This window comes from Sardina pilchardus, chromosome 20, assembly GCF_963854185.1.
Source record: "Sardina pilchardus chromosome 20, fSarPil1.1, whole genome shotgun sequence".
Classification (NCBI taxonomy): Eukaryota; Metazoa; Chordata; class Actinopteri; order Clupeiformes; family Clupeidae; genus Sardina; species Sardina pilchardus.
This window is the reverse complement of record NC_085013.1, coordinates 15,499,329-15,522,106: the sequence shown is the minus strand read 5'-3', so window position 1 is coordinate 15,522,106 and position 22,778 is coordinate 15,499,329. Positions and strand designations below refer to the sequence as shown.

The following is a 22,778-nucleotide window of genomic DNA, read 5'->3' as shown; positions in this document are numbered from 1 at the left end:
TAATTTATTTGCATTTTCATCCAACACAGCCACCACGGGAGTCACTTCAGTGTGCAGAGCACATGCAAAATAACTGGCAGGTGGGAAGGCCTGTTTCCTAGGAACTTTATTGTCTGGTTAATACAACTGCGAGTGAAAATTCTAGTTGCCTATTACAGAGCCCAGGAGAGTCCCAGGGTTTATTTCCCGTTTGTGAGAGCCATCAATATCTCATATTAAAAAAGAAGAACTTATTTAAATGTTCAAACTCAGACTTATATGAGCGCACAATGAATGGGCATGTACACTGATAAAAAAGAGGCCTGTGTAATTATTGAAGACATTTTTAAATGCACTCAAAAAGGTGACAAAAGCACCACTTTGTGACAAGAGACACCACCAGAGACAAGTCCAAATGCAACAGCAAGGATAGCAGCTGAAGCATGTTGTATTGTATAATTTGCGACTTCAGCATGGACGATAATGGACTAACCCTCTCAATGTCAGCCAGATCAAAAACAGGAGTGGAGCAGCCAGACAGAATGTGCTGAGGAGCTCCGGCTTTCAGCCAAGAGGCTATTATCAAGACACGTCTCCACATATCCACCGGGGATGGATCTAAAACCTCTTTCGAAGACCTTCACAATCTCGCTTTCCCTCGGCTCAAAGGGGAGACAAAACGGACTACTCGACCTTAATCTGCCCGAGAGTAAGTTGCGGAGAAATGACATGCAACCTCAAAGGTAAAGGGCAATTGTTTTTCTTTCTCTCGCTTCTCTCTCTCTCCTTCCTTCTGAGAGCCAATTTACACCCCTTGGAGGATTTTTTTTTCTTTCCCACCACAGCGTTGAACTATTTCAGCTCTGCCACATTGTTTCTTTTTCTTTCTCTCTCTCTCTATTTCTCCCTCTCTCTGTCTCTGTCTCTGTCTATCTGAGACGAATGAGCAATGGATGGCAGGCCGTGCCTTGTCTTCGGAGCGCTCCATCGCCACACAGCCCATTCACTCTCCACTGCATCTCCAGCAGCAGCGTCTGAGGAGAGACAGACAAGCAGGAGAGTCCGAGGGAGAGAGCGCTCCGTCTGTAAGCAAAAGACAGGAGCGTGCTGACAGGGATCTGCTGCCATCTGATAGAGAGGGCTGAGACCACCGTGGTGCCCATGGACAGTGATGAAACAAGACTGGCTCCAATGCACTGAAATAATGATCAGGATTCATTTTGGCGGGGACACTTTCGTGAAACAGTACAAAATCAAAAGGGAACTTGCACTGTGCATTGGGGGAACTCACATATGTTACCAATGTGACAGTAAGGCCCATCTAAACACAGAGCCAAGTAAAGTAAATACACCCAGAAGGCAGTGAGATTAAGCAATGTAATGAAATGATAGCACAATTACAGTCTGTTAAGTGTACTGTAAAGCCAACTAACTCTGCACACAGGTTATGCTTCCTAGTTCCTAGTCACCACACACAGTTGCACTACAAGGCTGTCTGTTTGTGGGGTCAAAACACTATTGAGCTGCAATCTAGAACTGCAGCTCAGAACTCAATCTCAGAGCTGTTAGTTTTCCATTTAAACTATAGTCAAGAATAAATGTATGTATGAAATGACAAATTCACTTTCAATCCAATTCTGTGCAAAGACGACATTTGGCAATTATAATTAATATTATATTAAGTTATTTGTTCATTATAAATATTCCAAATGTATCCCTGAAAGTATGAGTTTTTCTTATTTTGGATTTTTACATTTTAATGCTCAGATCTTGCCTGGAGACAATGGTGCTTAGCCCTAATTGATTCCTCAGGCAGGGATAATCATAACTGGTGCATCCTGGGTAAGCCAGCACTCACTGGCCTGGGTTGAGAATCTTGAGCATTTGGCAATCTCCACTGCACCACCCCTCCAGCCCTCTGATCTGGCTCTGCACCCTGCCACGCATCTGCTTTAACACCCATCACACTCTCCCCCCTCTCACACACACAATGGATGACAAGCTTCCGTGGTGACAGCTAACCCCTATTACTGCAGCCTTTAAGGCCCCATCCACCCCCCTCCCCAGCATTAATCATGCAATCACAGGGTTCCAGCACTGGGACCCGTACTATGTGACCTCACAAATTAGAGACAGGAGGACAAGATGGAGTTCTCCAGTGAAGTGGAACACCGGCTCCTTGTGCCGGGTGTCCCCTGTGACGTTCCCCTTTATGCTAATCCACTCCCACTGGGAGCTATTCGCGCTCACGCCAACCCAGATGTGTGCCAACACAAGAAACGCAACTTTTTGTTTATCTGCTGATGCTCGCTTACCTTAACGTACAGCTTCTGGATGAACAGCAGCACAGGTTTGGTTTGCCCCCTTCTTTCTTTCACTAAAACCAAGACGAAAAGCGATAAGTAAAGCTAAAGCAAATCAGAACGGGATTGATGAAGAAGAGAGAGAATCACAATTGTATAAATCCTAAATTGCCATGGGTTGTGAAGCCAACTATGAAAGCTTGGACCCAAAAGCAATATCTTAATGACAATGTCATTAAAAGCAAACAAACTGGCATAAAAGGCATTTAGCAAAGCAACCAAGAACTTCAGGTTGCAAATCCACTGAACAAAAGGTTCTGATTGGTGATTCAGAATAAGACATCAGACTAGCATCCATTTAGTTCAAAGTCTGGAAATGGCTGAACATAGAACAAACTCACAAAAAGTAATTATCATGAGCAAATAGTTCCACTGAAAGATATTCCAAAAACAACAGGTGAAGTGCAGTGCAAAAACAGTCAAAGTTTGAAACCAGGGCCTGAGCATGAAACAAGAACTTTGACTGACCTTGAGAAAAGCTTGAAGCAGACTTGACTTGAAGCAGACTTGACCCAGACAAGAGCAGGGCTGGAAAACTAGTGAAAACAATCTAGCACAGACACAGACACAAGACAGGGCATAGTGAGGGTGTTTGGAAGACTTAGATCTGTGTAGGACTCAATCCATAGAAAACCAGGAAGTGCAGGAATAGAACAGAACTTGGAGTGTACAACACTGGAACATGGCACTCACGACAAAACACAACATGACAGAAAACAGCAAACGTGGAACCTGTGACACTAAACACTTATCTAATACTGTACGTGGACAGTCGATCTGATTGAATAGACTATATGGATTGAATGCACCTCGTCCCAACTCACCTCTCTAGTCTTTACAGACCAGAGCTCTTTCAAACACAGACACAGTGCCTCTCTCCCAAACGCAGCTGACCTGGTTTCTTATTATTGACCCTTTTGGCTTGTTCTCCAATTAGTAAAACTGGACATTGTCCAAAACATTGTCCAAAATAACCATATGTCTACTTGAAGATTAATAAAGATTATATCTTGTACCTGAATTTCCGTTTGTTGTTCTGAACATATTGCATCTGAATCACCCTCGAATGGGCTATTTAATGTATTCATATATGTATGCAACAGGAGATACAGTATATCATAATTCACTAGTCTTTTTAAATCCTTGTCCAAAGCTACACCAAACTAATAACTTGTTCAAGCTTACATTTCCTTAACACAAATGATAGCTTCTTCAAGTGTCAAATAAAATGAAAGCTTTTACATGAAATAAATATAATAGGTTAATTAGAATAGCACTAATTCATTTCATCCTTAAAGAAAAATAAACTCATTACATTTAATTTGTAGTGAGACAGTAAGGCTATTGTAATAGCATAATTATGTTAGAAAATTGGCTTTTAAATTAAGACACTTGTTCAAGGTACGCAGGAGGTCAACAGATGAAATGACCAAACACGTCACCACTCGGATATGATATCAAACAAGCTGTGGCAAGATTTAGCACATCATTTACACTCATTCCACCAACAACACACAGTCTATTACTTTGTTTCAGTCCTAGGAAAAGTTTAGCCAGAGCCCAGATGATGGCTCTTGTGAAAGAGATGTATTGTGTGTTGTTACAGTAAACATAATGGTGCCTTCAAGACCAAATCATAATGAAGCAAGATTGATCCCATCTAGAAAACACCTTTTGGGTCTTTTTCGAAGTACATACTATTCAATTCTGCAAGCTCATTCATATTTCAGGAATACAGCATATGACTGCAAAAGTTAAAAGACATCAGAACCACAATTCTTTTCATAATATCTTTCATTTGACAATCATACTGTGAAAGTTATTGATTTCACATTTACTGAATGGTAAAGAACATTACTTATTTGAGTTTTACCAGAGGTCATACATTTCTAGTGACAGATATAGTTATAACAATTCATAGTTATAGCAATACTAAATACAAATGGCCCTACACTCAGGTACATAGTTAAGTTTCGCTCAGCTTAATTCCCACTATAGGTAAACCGCAAGGTAATTAACCAGCAAAAACTTCAATAACACCACTAATAACATCCCACAACTTTGAGGGAACATTGGACTCTAATTAGAAAACTGTCACATGTGTGCTTTGAGCGAAATTTGGCAAACGTGGAGCAGAGAGACTGATCATATCATTACAGAAGAGCGTCCCTTTGAGCCTGGAACACTTTCAAGTCCCTCTCTTAGCCGCGGCATAGCCGCCAACAGGTGTTTTCAGGAGATTGTTTAAACTTCATTAAAATCAAACGAATGGCGAAACCCTCCAGTCACCCTAATACCCACAGTACTAATGAGTAGCTCCTGAGTGAATATGTGAGCAAGAGGCCATTCTTATTTTCAGCACTGCTCTTTTCATTAGCCTGGAAATGTGACGTTGACTGTATATGATTATCTGCAGGAGGAATCAAAGGCAAGTGACGCTATGGCTGAAAACGATGGAATAGCATGTGGTACCCGAGAGGAGTATGTAGATGATACAGGACCTATGTGCTCCTCTCTGTAAATTAAACTGAACCACAGCAATAGGCTGCAAAAGCGCACCTCTTCACCCACTGATTTGGCTTAAACGTTAACACAGCACCCTTTGGGAGGACAAGCTAGACATCAAGAGTGAATCAATGGTGATTGCTGTGCATCTGTGAAATACCTGTTGAACAATAACCTAAGTGTAAGAATAGACTTTCTCCAGTATTCCAGGCTTTATTTGAGACTTTGATGTAAATCTTCCTCTTCCATAGAGTTCCTAAACACTAAATAGATATAAATACATGCATAGTGTTTGAAAAAGAAAATGTATTGTGAGGCAACATAAACTGGGATCAAGCATCTGAAAAGTTGAAAAGCATCTGAGCAGTCCTCTTTAAATTCTGGTTATGCACTGGAACAAAAAGACTCACCACATGAGAAAACAATTAAATTCTCTCTCTGCAACACAACATACACAATATAAAATGCCAGACTTAACTGAGAAAGACAAATGTTCAAAGTCATTCCATGTCTATTCATTTTGCTTGAATGTTGTAATCCACATGGAATGCAATTTATTTCTTTCACAGATGTGATTATGTTCAAAGAAAGTTCCAAGTGTGCCCCTGTTTAGTTAGTAAATGTACATTTTAACAAAATAGTTGTTGCAAAGTAGATTTTGATAGCCTATAGAAAACATAGATCATAATATAATCCTTATTATTTATATCAAGGGTGAAGGTCAAAGTCAAGGTAGTGTACATAATTCATCTAACCAGGGTTTTCGATCCTTTCTGTGCCACAGAGTCAATCCTTGGCGGCCCTTCAGGGAAACGCTCCAAGACTTCCTGGTCGTTAACACTGAGGCTGTACAGGCGACAAGGGGTCAATGCCTTCACACTAGCTTGGCACATACTCATTTCTGTTGTCACACACAAGTCTGAGAGACCACACACCATTATTTGCTAACATAAGTATCCAGTGGAGTGACACTATTCTCTTTAAATCCACATATTAAGAGGGAACGAAACAACAAAATATGAATGTGTTGTTCACTGCATTCAATCATCTAAAGAGACACTAATGTATTTAAAATATGTACGTAGGTCTATATTTGGTGGGGGTTTTAGAGACTATAAGATGTCGCGAAAGGCCAAGATGCAAGAGATTCTCATGCTGTTTTTAAGAAGTACATATGACAACCTTAATGTATTTCAGAGTTTAATTATTTCTTAGTATTGACATTTCTAATTAAGAAACATAATTGAAACGCCTTTGCAGCGCCTACCATTCTCTCCTGTGATGATGAATTTATATCAAAATTATTAATGAAAGCAGCAGTTTTAATTGCACAGTAACCGTGTGTCTAATTGCTGCAGCCTCCTCACCGAAATGACAGGATGACAAATACAAGTGGCACGACAAACCATATTAACAGAACATTTCATTCTTCATTCTTCATTCTACATATATACCTCCAATAGTAAGAATATAGTCAATAAAGAGAATGAAAAACTCAATGTTTCTATTCTATATTTTCCATGTAAACATGAATGCACATATCATGTTATCAACAAACACCCACTAAGGGATGATACATGGGGTTGGCAGCAAGTAAATAATTTGTATGTGGCAAATAGCCTGTGATTACATTTTATTCATTAGTGTAAATGCTGAAGGTAGTGGAGAAAGTGACATGTTGGCGATGCATTCTGTCTGATCTCTAATGGCTGCTTAAGTTTGAGATCCATAAAGCCTTTCATCTTTAACAAGACCAATGCATCTTCACAGGTTATGCAGGTTCAGAGCAATAGCACTCTAAGAGTTTGCAATTAAATGCTTTTACTGAAATAATCTAAGGACAGAAAGTACATGAGAGCACTTCAATCTCCCATGCTGTACCTACTACTGCCTTAAGTGTGACTCCAGCACTGAAGTACATTCACACTCTAACACAGTATGTGATTGCCGATGTTCACTCCATCAAACTGTATTACTCTGTATACAATTTCTGGAATTTCAGAGTAACATATCATGGTAATGAATTCAATGTTATTAATTAATATACCATAACATAGTATAGCCTTCCTATAACATATAGCCTTAAACAATAGTCTCAAAGTACTTTTCTAGTTCACAAAATGTCACCTGTTGCCAGAGCAAGCTATACACATGACTAGCACCTCCTCTGATGGCTGTTGCATATGATACACCTTAAAACTCCCTTCACTAGAGCAGATATGATATTTGTCCATCTATAGCTGCAGCACAACTCAGGTAAGATAAGATTCCATCCACATGTATCCTGTGTACACTAGCATCACACCTATAGCTACCACTTCAAAAATCAGAACTGGGTCACAATACTACGCAGAGTAGGCTAATACTGGCACTTCTCCGCCAAAACAAAAAATGCACTACACAGACTAACAGCTACACATTATGCAGATTGTATTTCAGTGCATCAATGGCAATGAGAGCAGCAACAACAAGAAGTCATCATTTTACATCATTATCATTATGTTTATTATGTAATAATTCTAACCTCATTTTTGACATTATTTTCAAATCAGGCTTCACATGAAATAGTTTACCTCTGTTAAAATACTGATATAAAAGCATGTGTAAGGTGTCTGAATGCTAGACACCATCATCAAAACCAACAAGCATCAACATTCTGCAATTAGTTTAGTACCTCCCTGCTAACAACAACACATAAACAAAATCCAAACAATTCGAAACCCCATCTGTTCCTTTGTAAATACACACAGACCTGCATGCTATGCCTTAAAAATATATATATTTCTAGAGGTCAGTGATGCATGTTAGATTTATATATGTAAAACAATAACCTATTCAAAGCTTAGTGGCACACAACTTCAGTCTGCAGTAATCTATGTTTGAAGAGGAAAACACAAAATCACTTCACATGGTAAACAACACACAAATATGTGCAATTGACATGACCAAGAGAAAAGGTAGTCTGTTTTGAGACACCATGATTCTCTACGGGTTGTGAGGACTTTTAAAAAAAATGTCTTCAGACAAATGCAAATGTCCATCATTAGATAAAGCCTCAGTGCTTCTTCACTCCAAAACATCCCCAACCCCAGCCACTGTTCTTATCCCCCACACTGTGGTCAAAAGAGGAGGCAGGATACAGAAACAGCAGCACGAGGGATGGAGAAAATGATGAGCTTTCAGCCCGGGCTCTTTTGCATGCAAATCATAGCTGAATTTCTCATTAGCATAAATGCATGAGCAACTCTAAATGCTTTTAATTTCCAATCTCGGCGAGCAGAGGAGTCATTTGTCACTGTCAGGGTGCAAATCTAAAAGGGGGGAGAGAGGAGAGGGGAGGGAGAGGGAGCTAGAGGGGAGCCAAGGACTCCTCACTAAATTGGAATCATAGGAAAATTTCTGATTTGCTAATTGACTGATGTTCAGTTCAATCGAGCAGCCTTGAAGGTGTAAATAATCACAGGGCACGTCGAAATCTGAAATTGGTAGGTGGATATGCAACAGCACATTGGGACGCAGTTTCTCTGGCTGCAAACCAATTCCAATTCCAAAATGGAGTATCTCCATTTAGAAAACATTTAAGCTTACAAAATTTGCTTTACTGTTCTGTAATGATTGCAAAATCAATGTTGTGCTCTGACAAAATACATGTACTCAGAGGCATGAGCCCTTTGTAAAGAAAACCTACATTTACTGTATTCAAAAGACAGCTAGTAAGGCAATTCTCCTCTCCATGAACCTCTAACATGCTAATAAATCGCATGGCCTCTTAGAACCTCCTTGCCATCACTTCTGGAGGACTAAGTCAGGGGTCTTCCTTTGGTCCCTCAACCACAGCACTGAGTTCACTCATCTCCAGTCAATTTTGTGAGCTACTTCTCCAGCCAATATGGAAATGCAGACAATGTATTTCAGTGTGGATGATTTGTGGAAGACATGAAGTGAAGAAAGGACCTTAGGACAGTATTCGAGAGAAATCAGGCTTCTCCACTTTCACTACACACTTCTCAATAAAGTACAGCCACTGCTCCTTTATTGATGAGGTCCCTGGATAGACAGTATTCAACATGTCCAGCACCTCTGACACAAGAAGACGAATTGTCTTTGAAGATCAAGTTAGGGGGAACAACTGTAGTATATAATTTCCTGTTTGAGAGTAAGAGATGTTTCATTAGAAGACACACTGATTCAAAAGTGATAAGGTTTGTATGTCATCCTCACGTCAAGATGATATTTCTACACTACTCAAGCATATTTACTGTATGAGCATGACCACTGTGTTTATCTATAACACCCATCTCCATCGAATTAGACAGCATCAAGAACAGTTAAAATCATCAGTTAAAGACAGTAAAGTAGTATCTTCTGAAATACATCACCTGACACAACAGCACACAGCCCTCTTTGTTGATATCCAAAGAGCTCCTGACAGTGCCAGAAACGAGTGCTAAAGTCTATTATGCACAATTAGAGGAGAGTACATTTGACCAAATCAATGTTTTTGTGGTAACTGAGAGTAATTTGGCCTAAAATATTTGTATTCTGGCTAGATTATATGTATGTCTATTTATATCCATATAATATATCTATAATATACTTCTGCATATATAATACTACTGTATGTTAAGACCATATGGTCACCAGTTCATCATAAATCTATGTCTGTCTTGCAATGACACATACCCCAAACACATATACTTTCACAGTCTATCTGTATGTCTGTTTGCTGTGTTGCACAATACAGGCACCGCAAAATGAAATTAACTTCCCTAAACAGCAAGTCTTTGAGGCAATTTGATGCACTTGATTCAGATGAGTAATCATTTACAATAATAGTGTCAGCAAGTGCTACTTAAGGGGTACATTATTAATTCAGTCCGACAAACTAAATGAAGCAATCAATTTGTGCCCCTGCTCATGCTAAGCCTTGCATTATCACACAGGATCCACATATGAGCACATTTGCCATTAACTGAAGAACTGGGTATATATCTTACCAATCTCTCACATATCAATTTGTCAACATCTTAACTTGTATTAATTGATGTCAATATGTGAAGAATTTTTGTTCAACATTTCAGCCGGAATGTTATGATTTTTACTGTTCCCAAACGGATTTGTTTGATCAAATAACTTAACTTGTTTTGTAGATACAGGTCACTTTCGATTAAATGTATAACCAATACTTTGGTTTTACCTTTCATACATTATTGCAAAGTTGTACCAGGAAGTGAAGAGGAAATCGACTAACTTGTCATCCTGCATGATAACACGTGACCTGACCTTTACATTACTGACTAAATGACTAAATCAGGTGAGGCACACCGCAATTTGTGTAGACGGACATGAACAAAATCCCCATAACTGCCTCAGAGGTTCAGAGTTTCATTAGAATATCATACTCCACACTCTCGCTTATCAAGACAAATGGTCCAAAGCTCTCTGACGAAGGTCCACTGGTATGTAATTCAGGCACATATTGTACAGGCACAATTTATTATACTGGAAACACAAAGCCGGCATTTTGAGATTAGACTTAAAATTATATCAGTCTAAAAATCAGCTGCAGCAACTTCCCCCTTGATGACAACAAGCACAACTGCGGTCATTCCTGCAAACTGATAATAAGAAGCAGATTAAGCCTAGTCCTTGACTGAAAGAGAATTTCACAGAGGTTTTCCATTGAAAAAGAGCTTTTAGTCTAAGACAAGTGTATCAGAGTCCTTATAACCTGGTTCATGATATTGTTCTCAATGAACATTCTGAGACACAGCAGATCTAAGACTTCTGTCTAAATCTAGAAGCTCACTGAAAGCAGCAAATATCAACATATTAGCATGAGACAATTTCACAAAAGAGTAATATGTTCTCCCGCATACTAACCTGGTCTGAATACACCCAATCATTTGGAAAAGAGCTGAATACTGTTCTAATACTGGCCTCCTGTGCTGAACAATGGTACTGCAGAGGAAGTATAACCATTCAGCTAAAATTAAGCAATGACCTTTATAGAATGAACAATTTCAAATTTTTCAAGCTACCTGGTACACAGACGCAATACACACCTCATCTTGAACTTGCAGACCGGTACTGGACCACCGTCACCACCACGGCTATTGATGTGTGTTTATGTGATTAGATATCTGGTTCAATGTTTGTGTTGTGGATTATGTGTTAACATGCCTGTACTGTACAACAAATTGCCTCTCGGGGACATTAAAGTGTTCTAAGTCTAAGTCTAAAAATAATGCAGGCCATCAGGGCACATGACTGTTCCCATCATGCTTATTGTACAACCTACTGTGTGAGACCTGAAAGGATAAGATGGCATATGGATCAGCCTGAAGTAAAACAAAGTATAGGTGCTTCTATGTGTACTTTGGAACATTGTGATTGTTTATCCCTGGGGACACTATTGGTACCGATCTGCTTGAATGTGAACCACTGAACTGAATTAGAATGTCTCAAATACATTTACCATGTTAATGGTCTCATCCAGAAAAGTCCCCAAACATGTACAGTATCTATGTGATACACTACATCTTATTCCAGATGATGTATAAAGAGCAATTCTTTGGTTTTGTTATGTGAAAAAAGCTTTGAATATTCATGGATCCCCTTCTCACTTCTTCCACCTTTAGGTCCACCATATAGGCTACTTTCAGAAACCCCCTTGACATTCACATTGCATAACATGTTGAAGCCCTGGATGACAATTTGTTGGATGAATTTGATAAATACATTACAAAGACACCATTCTGGTTAGATCAGAATTAAACTTTCTCCGTTTTGAACCCCACCTTTTTTAAAAATAAATAAATAAATAAATAAATAAAATATATCAATATCACAGTTGTGGTATAATAAAACTGTGTTGTAGTTGCTCTACAGCTAGTAAAATTCAACAGTGTCCAGTACACTATGGAGGAGTATCTAGTCAAGTCAAGTGTATTTACACAAAGGTCATTCAATGTGCTTTACAAACAAAAGTGTAGAAGGGCAATAGTCCAAAAAAAGTTAAAGAAGTAAAAAATGAAGACGAGAACAAAAACACACAAGCACAATAAAAGCAAACAAGCCATTCTCTTCTATTCTATTCTGCTAGAAGGGCAGGGCAACTAATTCACATCCCCCTCTGTCCAACTAGGACAATCTATGTGGTTTTAAAACTAAGGCTAGTCTTTGAAATTAGGCAAGGTCGACAGTAGTTGAGGTGGTTTTAAAACTAAGGATGGTCTATGAAATTAGGCAAGGTCAACAGTATTGAGGTGTGGTGACCTCTCAAGTGACATACAGTGGCGCTGCTGATCATTTGGGTGTCATAAGCAGCTTTGTGGTGCGTGTTCTGCTTCTCCTCATCAGAGTAGCTAATATTGCATTTATAAATTGCAGGGTCATAGAGCTTACCTTCTGGCACGGTGAGTGTCACATCCATTTCCCTCTCTTCTAACTCTTTCTCCTTAACTGTATTTTTCTCTCCTGTGTTGTGTTTTTAAAACAACAAAATAATCAGTAGCCTAACTGATATCATTTGACAATGTTTATATATATTTAATGTTGTGATGATATAATCATGACCCAAACATTGTTTGGGTCATGCTTATATCATCACAACATTAAATATATCCTATGTAACATTAACAGAAATGTATTTTCAGTGCAGGTTAGCTAGGTGTATCTACACTGAATTCCAGCATTACCATGTCCAGTATAGCATCTCATTGGTGGCCCTGTTATATCTTCATTGTATTTAACCATTAGCTTTGAGTGTTGAAGCGTCTTAATCAATGAAACAAAACTTAAAGAAAGAGATAATGGTGTCCTCTGTGGTAGATATGACCATGTGACTGCAACTAGACTACATTGAGGCAATGATAAGTGTCTATTTTCACTTCATAAATTAAACGGAATTTGAAGAAAGAAATACAGCTGACATGACCGCAGTGTGGTAGATATCGCCATGCTTGCACTATACATGGTCAGTAGTGGGAATCGGCTAACTCCAAAATGTGTTGTGTTTGTTGCCTTCATGATTTCCTTAAAACGTTTCTTATGTCAAAAATTAGACATCAATTATCAACAATTATCAAAGACTCTCGTGCGTGCTCAAGATGCGTTACATTTCAACTAGGGAGTAGCATAACGTTGAAATGATATCTGCGAGATTGAGAGAACCCATACTCATTGCATGTAGGCCTACTGTTGCTATATTTTGACATTGTAAACGTTCGGAAAAATGAAAAGCAGTTTGAAATAAAGAAATAAGTCAAACTTACTTATATTTACTGGCTAAATGTTGGTGCCCTACGCACAGTGTGTGATGTGGGTGGTGGGTCTGCACATGACAACATTGGAAAAATAGACATTTCTCCAGCTCAGGGTAAAGTGGCAAAGTGAACGATAGGCGCAGCTTGAGTATTGCATATCAATTCAAAAGTGTGTTACATAAGACCAACCTGAAGTCCTTCCTGAGTGACCCAGCAATCTTCTGAGGTCTTGGATTGTATCCAAGCAGGCATATCATGATAAACAAATTACATGACAGGACAGGTTATAAGCTATAAGATTATAAAAATGACGACAAAACATTGGTACTTTTGGTACAAATCAAAGTGAGACTAGTAATAATAATCTTGGGAACCTGGCACACCAAGTCAAACCAAAGGTAACAAGCTAGGTATCAGCCTACATGCAGAGCTCAGCTTCGAGCCCCATATCAACACTGGTAATCAGACAGCATATTTCCCTCCTTCATTTCCTTCCTTATTTCCTTCCAACAAGCGCAGCCCTTTTTATCTCAACAACAAGATGCAGAACAACTAATCCATGCCTTATCACTAGCAGGTTAGACTACTGCAATGCACTTTTTGATGGTCTCTCCAAAAAACATATAAAGAAATTGGAACTCATAGAACTCTGCAGCTGGAATTTTAACCAACACCAAGAAGAGAGTGCACATCACCTCTGTGTTAGCTGAACTGCACTGGTTCCCTGTTTGCTATAGAATTGATTTTAAGGTTATGTTAATTATACAAAGCTCTGAATGGTATAGCACCTTCATATATCTCTGAGCTTTTAATATCTTGCACAAAGGAAACTTAGATCTCCTAATGCTAATCTATTAATTGTACCCAAAGTGCTCCACAAGCAAAGTGGAGTGGCTGTTTTTATCCAATATGCCCCAAAGTTGAACACCCTGCCTCTGTACATCAAACAAGCAAGTTCAGTAAATATCTTTAAAAAAAAATACCTGAAAACATACCTAAGAGAGCCTTTAGTTAACAAATGTTATCCCGTCGACTACATTTGACTGCTGCCATTAGAGCTGCAGCCAGAAGCAGATGGGCTCCAATATATAAGAGCATACTAAGGCTAACCATTTGGAGTCCACATCAACCGGGCCCTACGTATTTGTTAGCAAAGCCTATACATATTGCCAAAAGTATTGCCAAAAGTATTGGGTCACTTACGTTGAGTCGTCTTTATGAACCGTGACATCCCATTCTTAACCCACAGGGTTTAATATGTTGGTCCACCCTTTGCTGCTATAACAGCTTCAAGTCTTCTGGGAAGGTTTTCCACAAGGTTTAGGAGTGTGTTTATGGGATTTTTTTGACCATTCTTCCAGAAGCGTATTTGTCAGGTCACACACTGATGTTGGACGAGGAGACTGGCTCTCAGTCTCCGCTGTCATTCATCCCAGAGGTGTACTCTGTGTAGGTCAAGATCATCCACACCAAACTCTGTCATCCATGTCTTTGTGGCATGTAGAACATTGATTATGTACAGAATCTAACCAGTTGATATTTTAGTCCAAGTGAATTTGCATCCCAAATGTGTAGAACATGTCACAAGGCATGTTTGAGAGATCACGTTCACACAAAAGGGACCTACAGTGAGAAAAGTATTTGCCCCTCCTTATTTCTTCAATTTTTGCATATTTGTCACACTAAAATGTTTCGGATAATCAAATTAATTTTAATATTAAAGATAACCCAAGTAAACATGAAATGCCATTTTTAAATGATGGTTTCATTTATTGAAGGAAAGGGCTATGTGAAGTAATTTCTCCTTTAATTACTAAATTAACCACATTTAATTAACAATTGGGTTCAACATCACTAGACACACCCAGGTATGATGACTGTCGACCCTGTTGAATCTAAACATCAAACAGAACCTGTCTGGCAATGTGAAGTTGTCTAAAAGAAATTCAAGATGATAGTAAAAGTCATTGACATCTATCAATCTGACAAGAGTTACAAAGCCATGCAACATCTAAAGATAGGCTTTATTGGCCTTAGTTAAGGTGAGTGTTCATGATTCAACAATAAGAAAAGGACTGGGCAAAAAGGGCATCCATGGGAGAGTTGCAAGATGAAAAACACTGCTGAAAAAGAACACAAAGGCAAATTTGCAAATATTCTGTGTACTGATGAGTCAAAAACTTTTTGGAGGACATGGGTGTCATTATATCTGGCATAAAGTAACACATAATTCTAAAGTAAGAGCATCATCTCAACAATCAAATGCGGTGGTGGTGGTGGTGGTGGGGGTGGTAGTGTGATCTGGGGCTGCTTTACTGCTTCAGGGTGTGGGCAACCAATTTATGGTTTTGGATTGGCCTAGTCAAAGTCATGACCGATTGAGATGCTGTGGTGGCATAAACCGAAAAACCTTATGGCAGAATCAAAACAATTCTGTAAAGATAAGGCCGCCATTCCTCTGCAGCAATGTACAGTAGTAACTTGTTGGAAACATTTGATTGCTGTTGTTGCCAAGGGTGGCTCAACCAATTAGGTTTAGGAGGTCAATTACTTTTTCACATGGGTGATATAGGCTTTGAATAGCCTAACACATCACCTTCTATAATGAAATTCTTTCAGACAAACTCACATCACAGACCAGGTACACCATGTTTTTGGAGATGCAAACAAAACACATAACCATGAAAATCACATAACTGGTAGAGGTTTCAGAGCACTGCGCTGTGAAATGTCTATTTTAATTGTGTTTCCAAAGGCATTAAACTCAGCTGTGATGCTTCTCACAGCATTGAACTCAGCTTACATGACCCTACTCATGGATTATCTTTTAACAAAAAGATGTTAGAGAATTATGAGATTTCCATGGCGATGCGCTTGTTTGCACCTCCAAAAATTTCTGGTGGTACCTGGTTAGGTTACCACTCAAAAACGCCCATCCACAAATGCCCGTATATTTATGTGAAAGAATAATCATTTAAAATGTGTATTTCATGTTTACTCTCATTTTCTTCGACTTATATTAAAATTAGTTGGATGATCTGAAACAAAGTGTGTACAATTGCAAAAAATAGAACAATTCGGGAAGGGGGGCAAACACTTTCTTACAGCACATGTGGACAGTGACCTTTAACTTTGACTGTTGCCCTCCAAAATCAAATCAGTTAATCTCATTAGAGTCCCAGTTAACATTCGTACTAAACCTTCCTTGAAGCATTCTTGATGTCATATTAGGCAATCCACAGCTGATAGTACTTCTTTGTACTCTCCAGGTCTACATAAGAGAGGGTTGAAGCAGAGTAAATCAAGGATCTTTGTCGATATAATACCTCCATGGATTAAGCACCAACCCAAGGCTCCCTATCTCCTGCTCACTGAGCTAGGCTACAATGGTGATCACTTACAAGCGATCTGAGCTCCTACACAATGGTATCCTGGACAAAACATCCACAGTAGTGGATCTGCAATAACTGAGGTCAGACAACCTGACGCAAGGCATGCAAACAGCATCAAGTTCGATACCTGTCTTTGCAGACCGCCCACACATGGCAATTGCCTCGATGATGATGGGTGATTTTACCATCACTAAAAAAGCAGGGTAGTACAAAGTACAAAGGTAAATCATATCCTAAATATGTACAATTCGTCCTTCAAGAAAAGTGTTCTTGAAGCAACATTGCTTACTTCTGGGTGGAGGCTATAAAGCTTAAGTGGTAATAAGTGCAAGTAATTTTTTTAAATTTTTATATAAAAAAGCTTTTATTGACCTCATGCCTAGTCAGGCTTTCCTTAACTTAAAGCACTATTTCTGTCTCCTATATGAAAATAAGTCTTTATAGTTTACAATGTGGAGTCATGACCCTGGCCACAATACAGAAACATGTCAGATAAACCAATATTCTGGTGTAAGCTTTAACATTACTTGTGAAATTGTGCAAGAGTATCGTACCATTGGAAGGGAGTAACAAATAGTGCAGGTAGATAATATATTCTGACAGAAGAACAAAATTTAAATGCTCACTAAGAACACTGCAGAACATTCCTTACATAGATGCCCCTTTTCATTTTATCACATTAAAGCAAACATAGATTAGACTTAAATAAAGAACAAATATTTTCCTGATATAGTATTTCTACAAGGTGTGGATAAGAACTTCCACATGCCTGAAATGAGAAGTGCACAATAATGTCCTAAAAAGCCTGTCAATATTATTAAGGTGTGATTAAGAGGGTATTTCCATACATTATATTAACAGTGACCAGTGACATTTTCAGGCAAAACTTCAAATGTTCAAGGAAATGAATGTGTGCTGTCTCATTTACAACTCGAATCACCTGGAAATATAAATACAGAACTTTTTTCCAAATAAAAAAAACTAATTCTGAACAGTTCATGCCCTTATCTCTGCTTAAAATATTTTCTTTCAAATTTGCTTAGACCTTGTAATATTGTAACAGACACCGACATTGCTATTGTACCAATACTAGCACATATCTGGCCAAAAAATATTTCAAGTAATTCCAGTGTCTACAAGCAACCAACAATATTAAAGCGATCGTTCCAATTACGGGACACCTTGTCTTTGGGAGTTTCCACGTTTCAGCAGACAGCAACTGAAGCATAGCTTCTTAAAAATACAACAGTGCAAAAAGGGAAAAAATGGCTCAGCTGCACTTAACTTTTCTGGAGACCAACAAACCAAACATGAATAGCCTCCCACAGTATTCCTCATTAGCAATCTTTAGCAGCATAGCGAAAACTTTACATACGTAGAAAAGAACTGGAAGAGTCTAAAATATATTGTTATATTATACAATAATTATTTCCACTTAGGCCCTTCTTAAAGTCTCTGGTTGGAGTGAAATTTTATCCTTGAGCATTCCAAGCGTTTCCCTGGAACAAAGTAGCTTAAACTCCATTTATGTCAATGACTAGAAAAACTCAGAACAATCCATAGTCTGGTTTAAAGGAATTAACCTCTGCCAAGTTATTGCTTGTGAGATGCAACACAAACTTACTGGTTGACACTAAATGAACACTAAATATTTGTTTACAAGTGGAATAACAGAATATTATAATATCCACAAGTCCTAGCTGTTTTGTGCACTAAAAGTGAGCAAAGTTGCACTACCCTGCATATACTGAAGTGACGTCATTGCATTTGAATCTTAATACCTGGCTAACTGGCCCTGGTCATGGGGTACATCAATTTGACCTGACAATACGGCAAGTCAGCAGCCTGGTATGAATGGTGTCAGACATACGTACAAAACCTAGGTTGAAATCATGGGTTGAAAAAAAAGAAAAAGTGCATCAGTCGAGTAGGGGATCATCATCGTCATCATCCTGTAGCTCAAGACGAGCGAAGGGCCGAGAGGGAGAAGGTCCTCTGCTCTTCATCAGCCTGAAGAGGCAGGTCAGTGTGGTGAGCACTATGAGGACTCCAATCACAATGCCCACCGTCACTGCGAGGTCTGCGCACGTCTCACTTTCGAGAATGCAGCGAACTTTGACAAAGCTGCCGTTGTTGGGCATAGCTGGGATGCCCAAAAGATGACACATTAACGGGTAAATGTCTATGCTGTTGAAGTTAGACAAGTGATAACCTTTCCGGAAAGCAGGACCATGAGCTGCCAGAAAAGGGTGCATGCTTGGAAGGGAGTTGTCATAGCCATGGTCACCAACTGTAATAAAAAGACATTAGCAAACACAGTGTGAATAGACTGTTGTTCATAACCTTTTTAACTATACAAAGTTCTCTTATAAGGTCATTCCAGATTTTTGATATCTGAAGGATACAAACGGTTAATGGCAAAACTGCAGTAAGCAGTGAGAAGCTTACGTCGAGGGAGCGAGCCATTCTGAACAATGGTCCATCCTTCTTCGGCCACGAGAATGATGGGCTGAATTCTTTCATTGTACTTGTAGTGCAATCTCTCTGGTATGTTTGCCTTCATATAGACCTTCATATGAGGGTGGCACTTGTTCAGCAGATTGAAGACCCTAGAAACATCTATGAAGATTTTTTTAAATGAGAGTTGCGTTGGGATGTTTTGAATACTCTGGCTACGGCTATTACCAGCGCAGAGGCATAAACAGCAGCAATAAGTGCACATGCTAGTATTTTGTCAACGGCGACTTAGTTTGTGGTTTTCATGCAATGTGTTGACATGCGGAACAACTCTTGAAGAAGGATCTCCGCTGGTAAGACAGTTGACAGTTAACCTTTAAGTCACCAGAGCAGTTTTGTAATGGCTTAGTGTGTGGACACATTTTAGATGGACACAGGTTTAGATGGAATAAGCTTCCACGCATTTTGGCATTTTGAATAAAGGCCCAAAGCCAATGAGGAGACCCTTTGTTGATTACCAATTTTCCTTCAAAATGGTAGCCTAAAGTGTCTGTGTTGTGTTGGAAATGTGCTTACATATGTAGTGGAACTTACTGTTAACAGGCATGATGGCAGCTACAGGGGTGAGGTCCACCACTAAGTAGTCGGTCCGGTTGAGGCAGTCGTCCAGCTTGATGAGCCGCTCTTCAGAACACTGAGCCATGCCGTGATCACTGGTCAGAATGACGTTAATCTTCCCCCAAAGGTCGGCCTGCTGGAGCTGTTCCATAAGCAGGCCTATGTGGTCGTCCACCTCTTTCAAGGTCTTGACCATCTCTACAGTGTTGTCTGGGCCGTACTTGTGGCCTGTCCGGTCCGGTTCCTCCCAATAGAGAGCAGCAAACTTAACATCCGAGTCATCTTTCATCCACTTGGTTAGGTTTCCGAGCCTCTCTTGGAAAGTCACTTTGGGGCTGTAGGGGAAGAAATGGGTCGCTGTGCTGTTCTGGATCTTCAGGTCGGACCCCGGCCACATGGCAGCAGCTGACTTATAGCCATTGTTCTGCACAGACACCCAGATAGGTGTGGCTTCCTCCCACCAGGAGGGATCGGTGTCTCCCAAGGTGAAGGTCTTATTGGTCTGTGGATCATACATTCGACTGGCCAGAATGCCATGGCTCTCAGCATACAAGCCAGTGACCAGGCTGTAATGGTTGGGAAATGTTTTTGTTGTGAAGATATTAGTGAGGTAGCCCACACGAACACCATCAGAGACAAATTTTTGAAAGTGTGGAAAGGGATACATCTTAAAATAGTCTGCCCGGAAACCATCAAAGGATACAAGCAGTAAGGGATGGGTCACTGGTGTGGACTGCTTGTCCGTGTCATTTCCTCTGTGCTCTGAAGCAGCGAATCCACAGCAGACAGCTAACCAAAGCAGTTGATGAATCAACATCCTGTGTGCGCGTGGGAGACTGAGGCAGTCGCCCTCAACAACTCTAAAAATATAGACAGGTGGGAGGTAAGGCCAGTGAAGAACCTAACATTTTGCCAATATCAAGAAAGAAATTACGGTTTAACGGTCATGGTTGAGCATTGATTACCAAATCTGGGACACTCAGGAGGAGGGTAACTCAATAAGATTTGAAGTTGTCACAATGACTGAACAACCAGACATTTTAACAACTGCCTCCTGAGTGCCTCAAATGTATAGGCTACTGTAGGTAGGCTATGTGCAACATCAGTTTGATAATTTGGCCAAATTCAGGAAGCTACTCGTAGGCCTAACGTTACTCGACAACTGTGTAACAAATATTTTAAGAAAAAAACCGCAAGAATTCATTGCAACTGCTCATCAACAACTCAGTTCTGCTTAATGAAATTACAGCGAGCGATATGAACTTAATCACATTATATGGGTTTAGTCAAGAAGATCTGCAGAGGCAACAAACTAAATTGCATAACAGCCTTTACATTTGAGTCACAGTATCTTACACGGCTTGCCAACGAACCAGGTTAACTTACGGAACAACAAACAGGTGCAACACAATTCTGACTGAACGTTTGGCTAGCTAGATCTATTTCAAGGAAAACGGAAGAACCACCTCAAAGTTCTCTTAACCCAACTAAAGACATGCAACGACCGAATAAGAAACTGAAGATGGTTGGTACACAATGGTCGACGCATAATTTACAAATGCCACAGAAACGTTAATTAAATTACACTGTTGTTGCTGTAACGTTACCAATGAGGAAATGCACATTGAACATGACATTAACGTTAGGCCCCTAAACAAACGTTTGCCAAACCTACTGCACAATACCAGGACGATTAACACTAACGCGACTACACTTACCCTTTACTGTCTCTGGTTAAACAGCAACAGCATTTACTCGTTTTTCAAACGAGTAGCTTATAGATCACCAGCTAAATACCAGCGATTAGCCTGACATTTCGATGCCGAATGAATTTCACGTCATTGCTACAACTTCCTCAATTTGTCTTATTGTATGACGTAGACGTCTTGATAGACACGAGGAAGCAGCTGAATTAACCAATAGTAGTGCTTGAAATAGAGATAGGCGGTTCCCAAGGCTCAGGTGCAGAAAGTTATCATCTTACAGACAGGACATCTGACTAGGATAAAGAGTAAAAATAGTTATGTAAATATAGCCGATCTTTCTGTGTATTATTGACAACAATCACTTGTCGTATTTGTTTTCTTGGCTACTGAACTTCAATCTCAACTAAGATAGGCAATATATATATTTTTTATTAATCCCTCAACACAGAAAGTTCATACAAGGAAGGATGTTTATTTGTCACATGCATATGATTTGAATATAGCCTACATCCTTATATGATTAGGCTAATGTTAAATAGCTCTGTCAAAGTGTCATGCCATAGGCCTACCCACCATCAGAGATAGACATCCTTTTCCTCATCAACTCTGATGGAGGCAATCAGTTGCATCCTTGCATTCATAACATGCTCCAAATCCACCAACTATATAACACCATTGCTTATGCGGCTTCCAGTTGCTTACAGAATCAATTTCAAGGTCCTGCTCCTGGCATTACAAGTCCTTACACAACAACACCCATACCTCACTGGCCTCCTGGAAGTTTACACTCCTGCCCGCCCTCTGAGATCCTCCTCAGCAGGCCTACTACGTGTCCCTGACGTGAACCTCAGCACCCTGGGAGAGAGGGCTTTCAGCTATTGCCCACAAGCTGTAGAATTCACTGCCAGACTACATCAGACACTCTGACTCAATTACTGACTTTAAAAGTAGACCGAAAACGTAATTCTTCAAGAAAGCTTATGGACTGACTGACTGACTGACTTGAAATTTTATTTTTCTTTGTTTTCTTTTTTATTTGTATGTGATGATTTCACAACCATTGTGAAGTGACCTTGGGTGTCATGAAATAAAATGTATTATTATTATTATTATTATTATTATTATTATTATTATGTTCCTTTCATTGTGAAAATGGGCTGAGTCTGGACCTATGACTTTATTTGTTTACTTATCGAAACACAGCCTATGCTTAAGTTTGGCTTCAAACCAGAGGACAGAATAAGTAGAAGTAACTATGTCAGTGTCATACAACTGTGAGCTTTTTTGAATTATAAAAAATTGCAAATGGCCTTCAGGGCAAGGCTCGCCTTTGTCCACCAGGGGTCAGGTCAGACCAATTCATCCTAGTGCCCTATATAGGGCACTAATTCATCCTATTCATAAGGTTGTCATGCTTTACTTCCATTGGACAAAATGAACAGTCGATCATTTTTGCTTCATTTTTGCTAATAAAAATGATGTGGGATAATT

General features: G+C 39.5%; 1 protein-coding gene across 1 annotated transcript; it reads right to left on the bottom strand.

Moving 5' to 3' along the window:
* Positions 1-16,812: 16,812 nt before the first annotated feature.
* Positions 16,813-21,432, bottom strand: enpp4 (ectonucleotide pyrophosphatase/phosphodiesterase 4). The gene is made up of 4 exons (XM_062523018.1): positions 21,300-21,432; positions 19,558-20,441; positions 18,955-19,125; positions 16,813-18,796 (listed from the first exon to the last, which is right to left on the bottom strand). Exons 2-4 carry the CDS (start codon positions 20,396-20,398, stop codon positions 18,426-18,428), a joined length of 1,383 nt encoding a protein of 460 aa, XP_062379002.1. The 5' UTR covers positions 20,399-20,441; positions 21,300-21,432; the 3' UTR covers positions 16,813-18,425.
* Between the last annotated feature and the right edge of the window lie 1,346 nt (positions 21,433-22,778).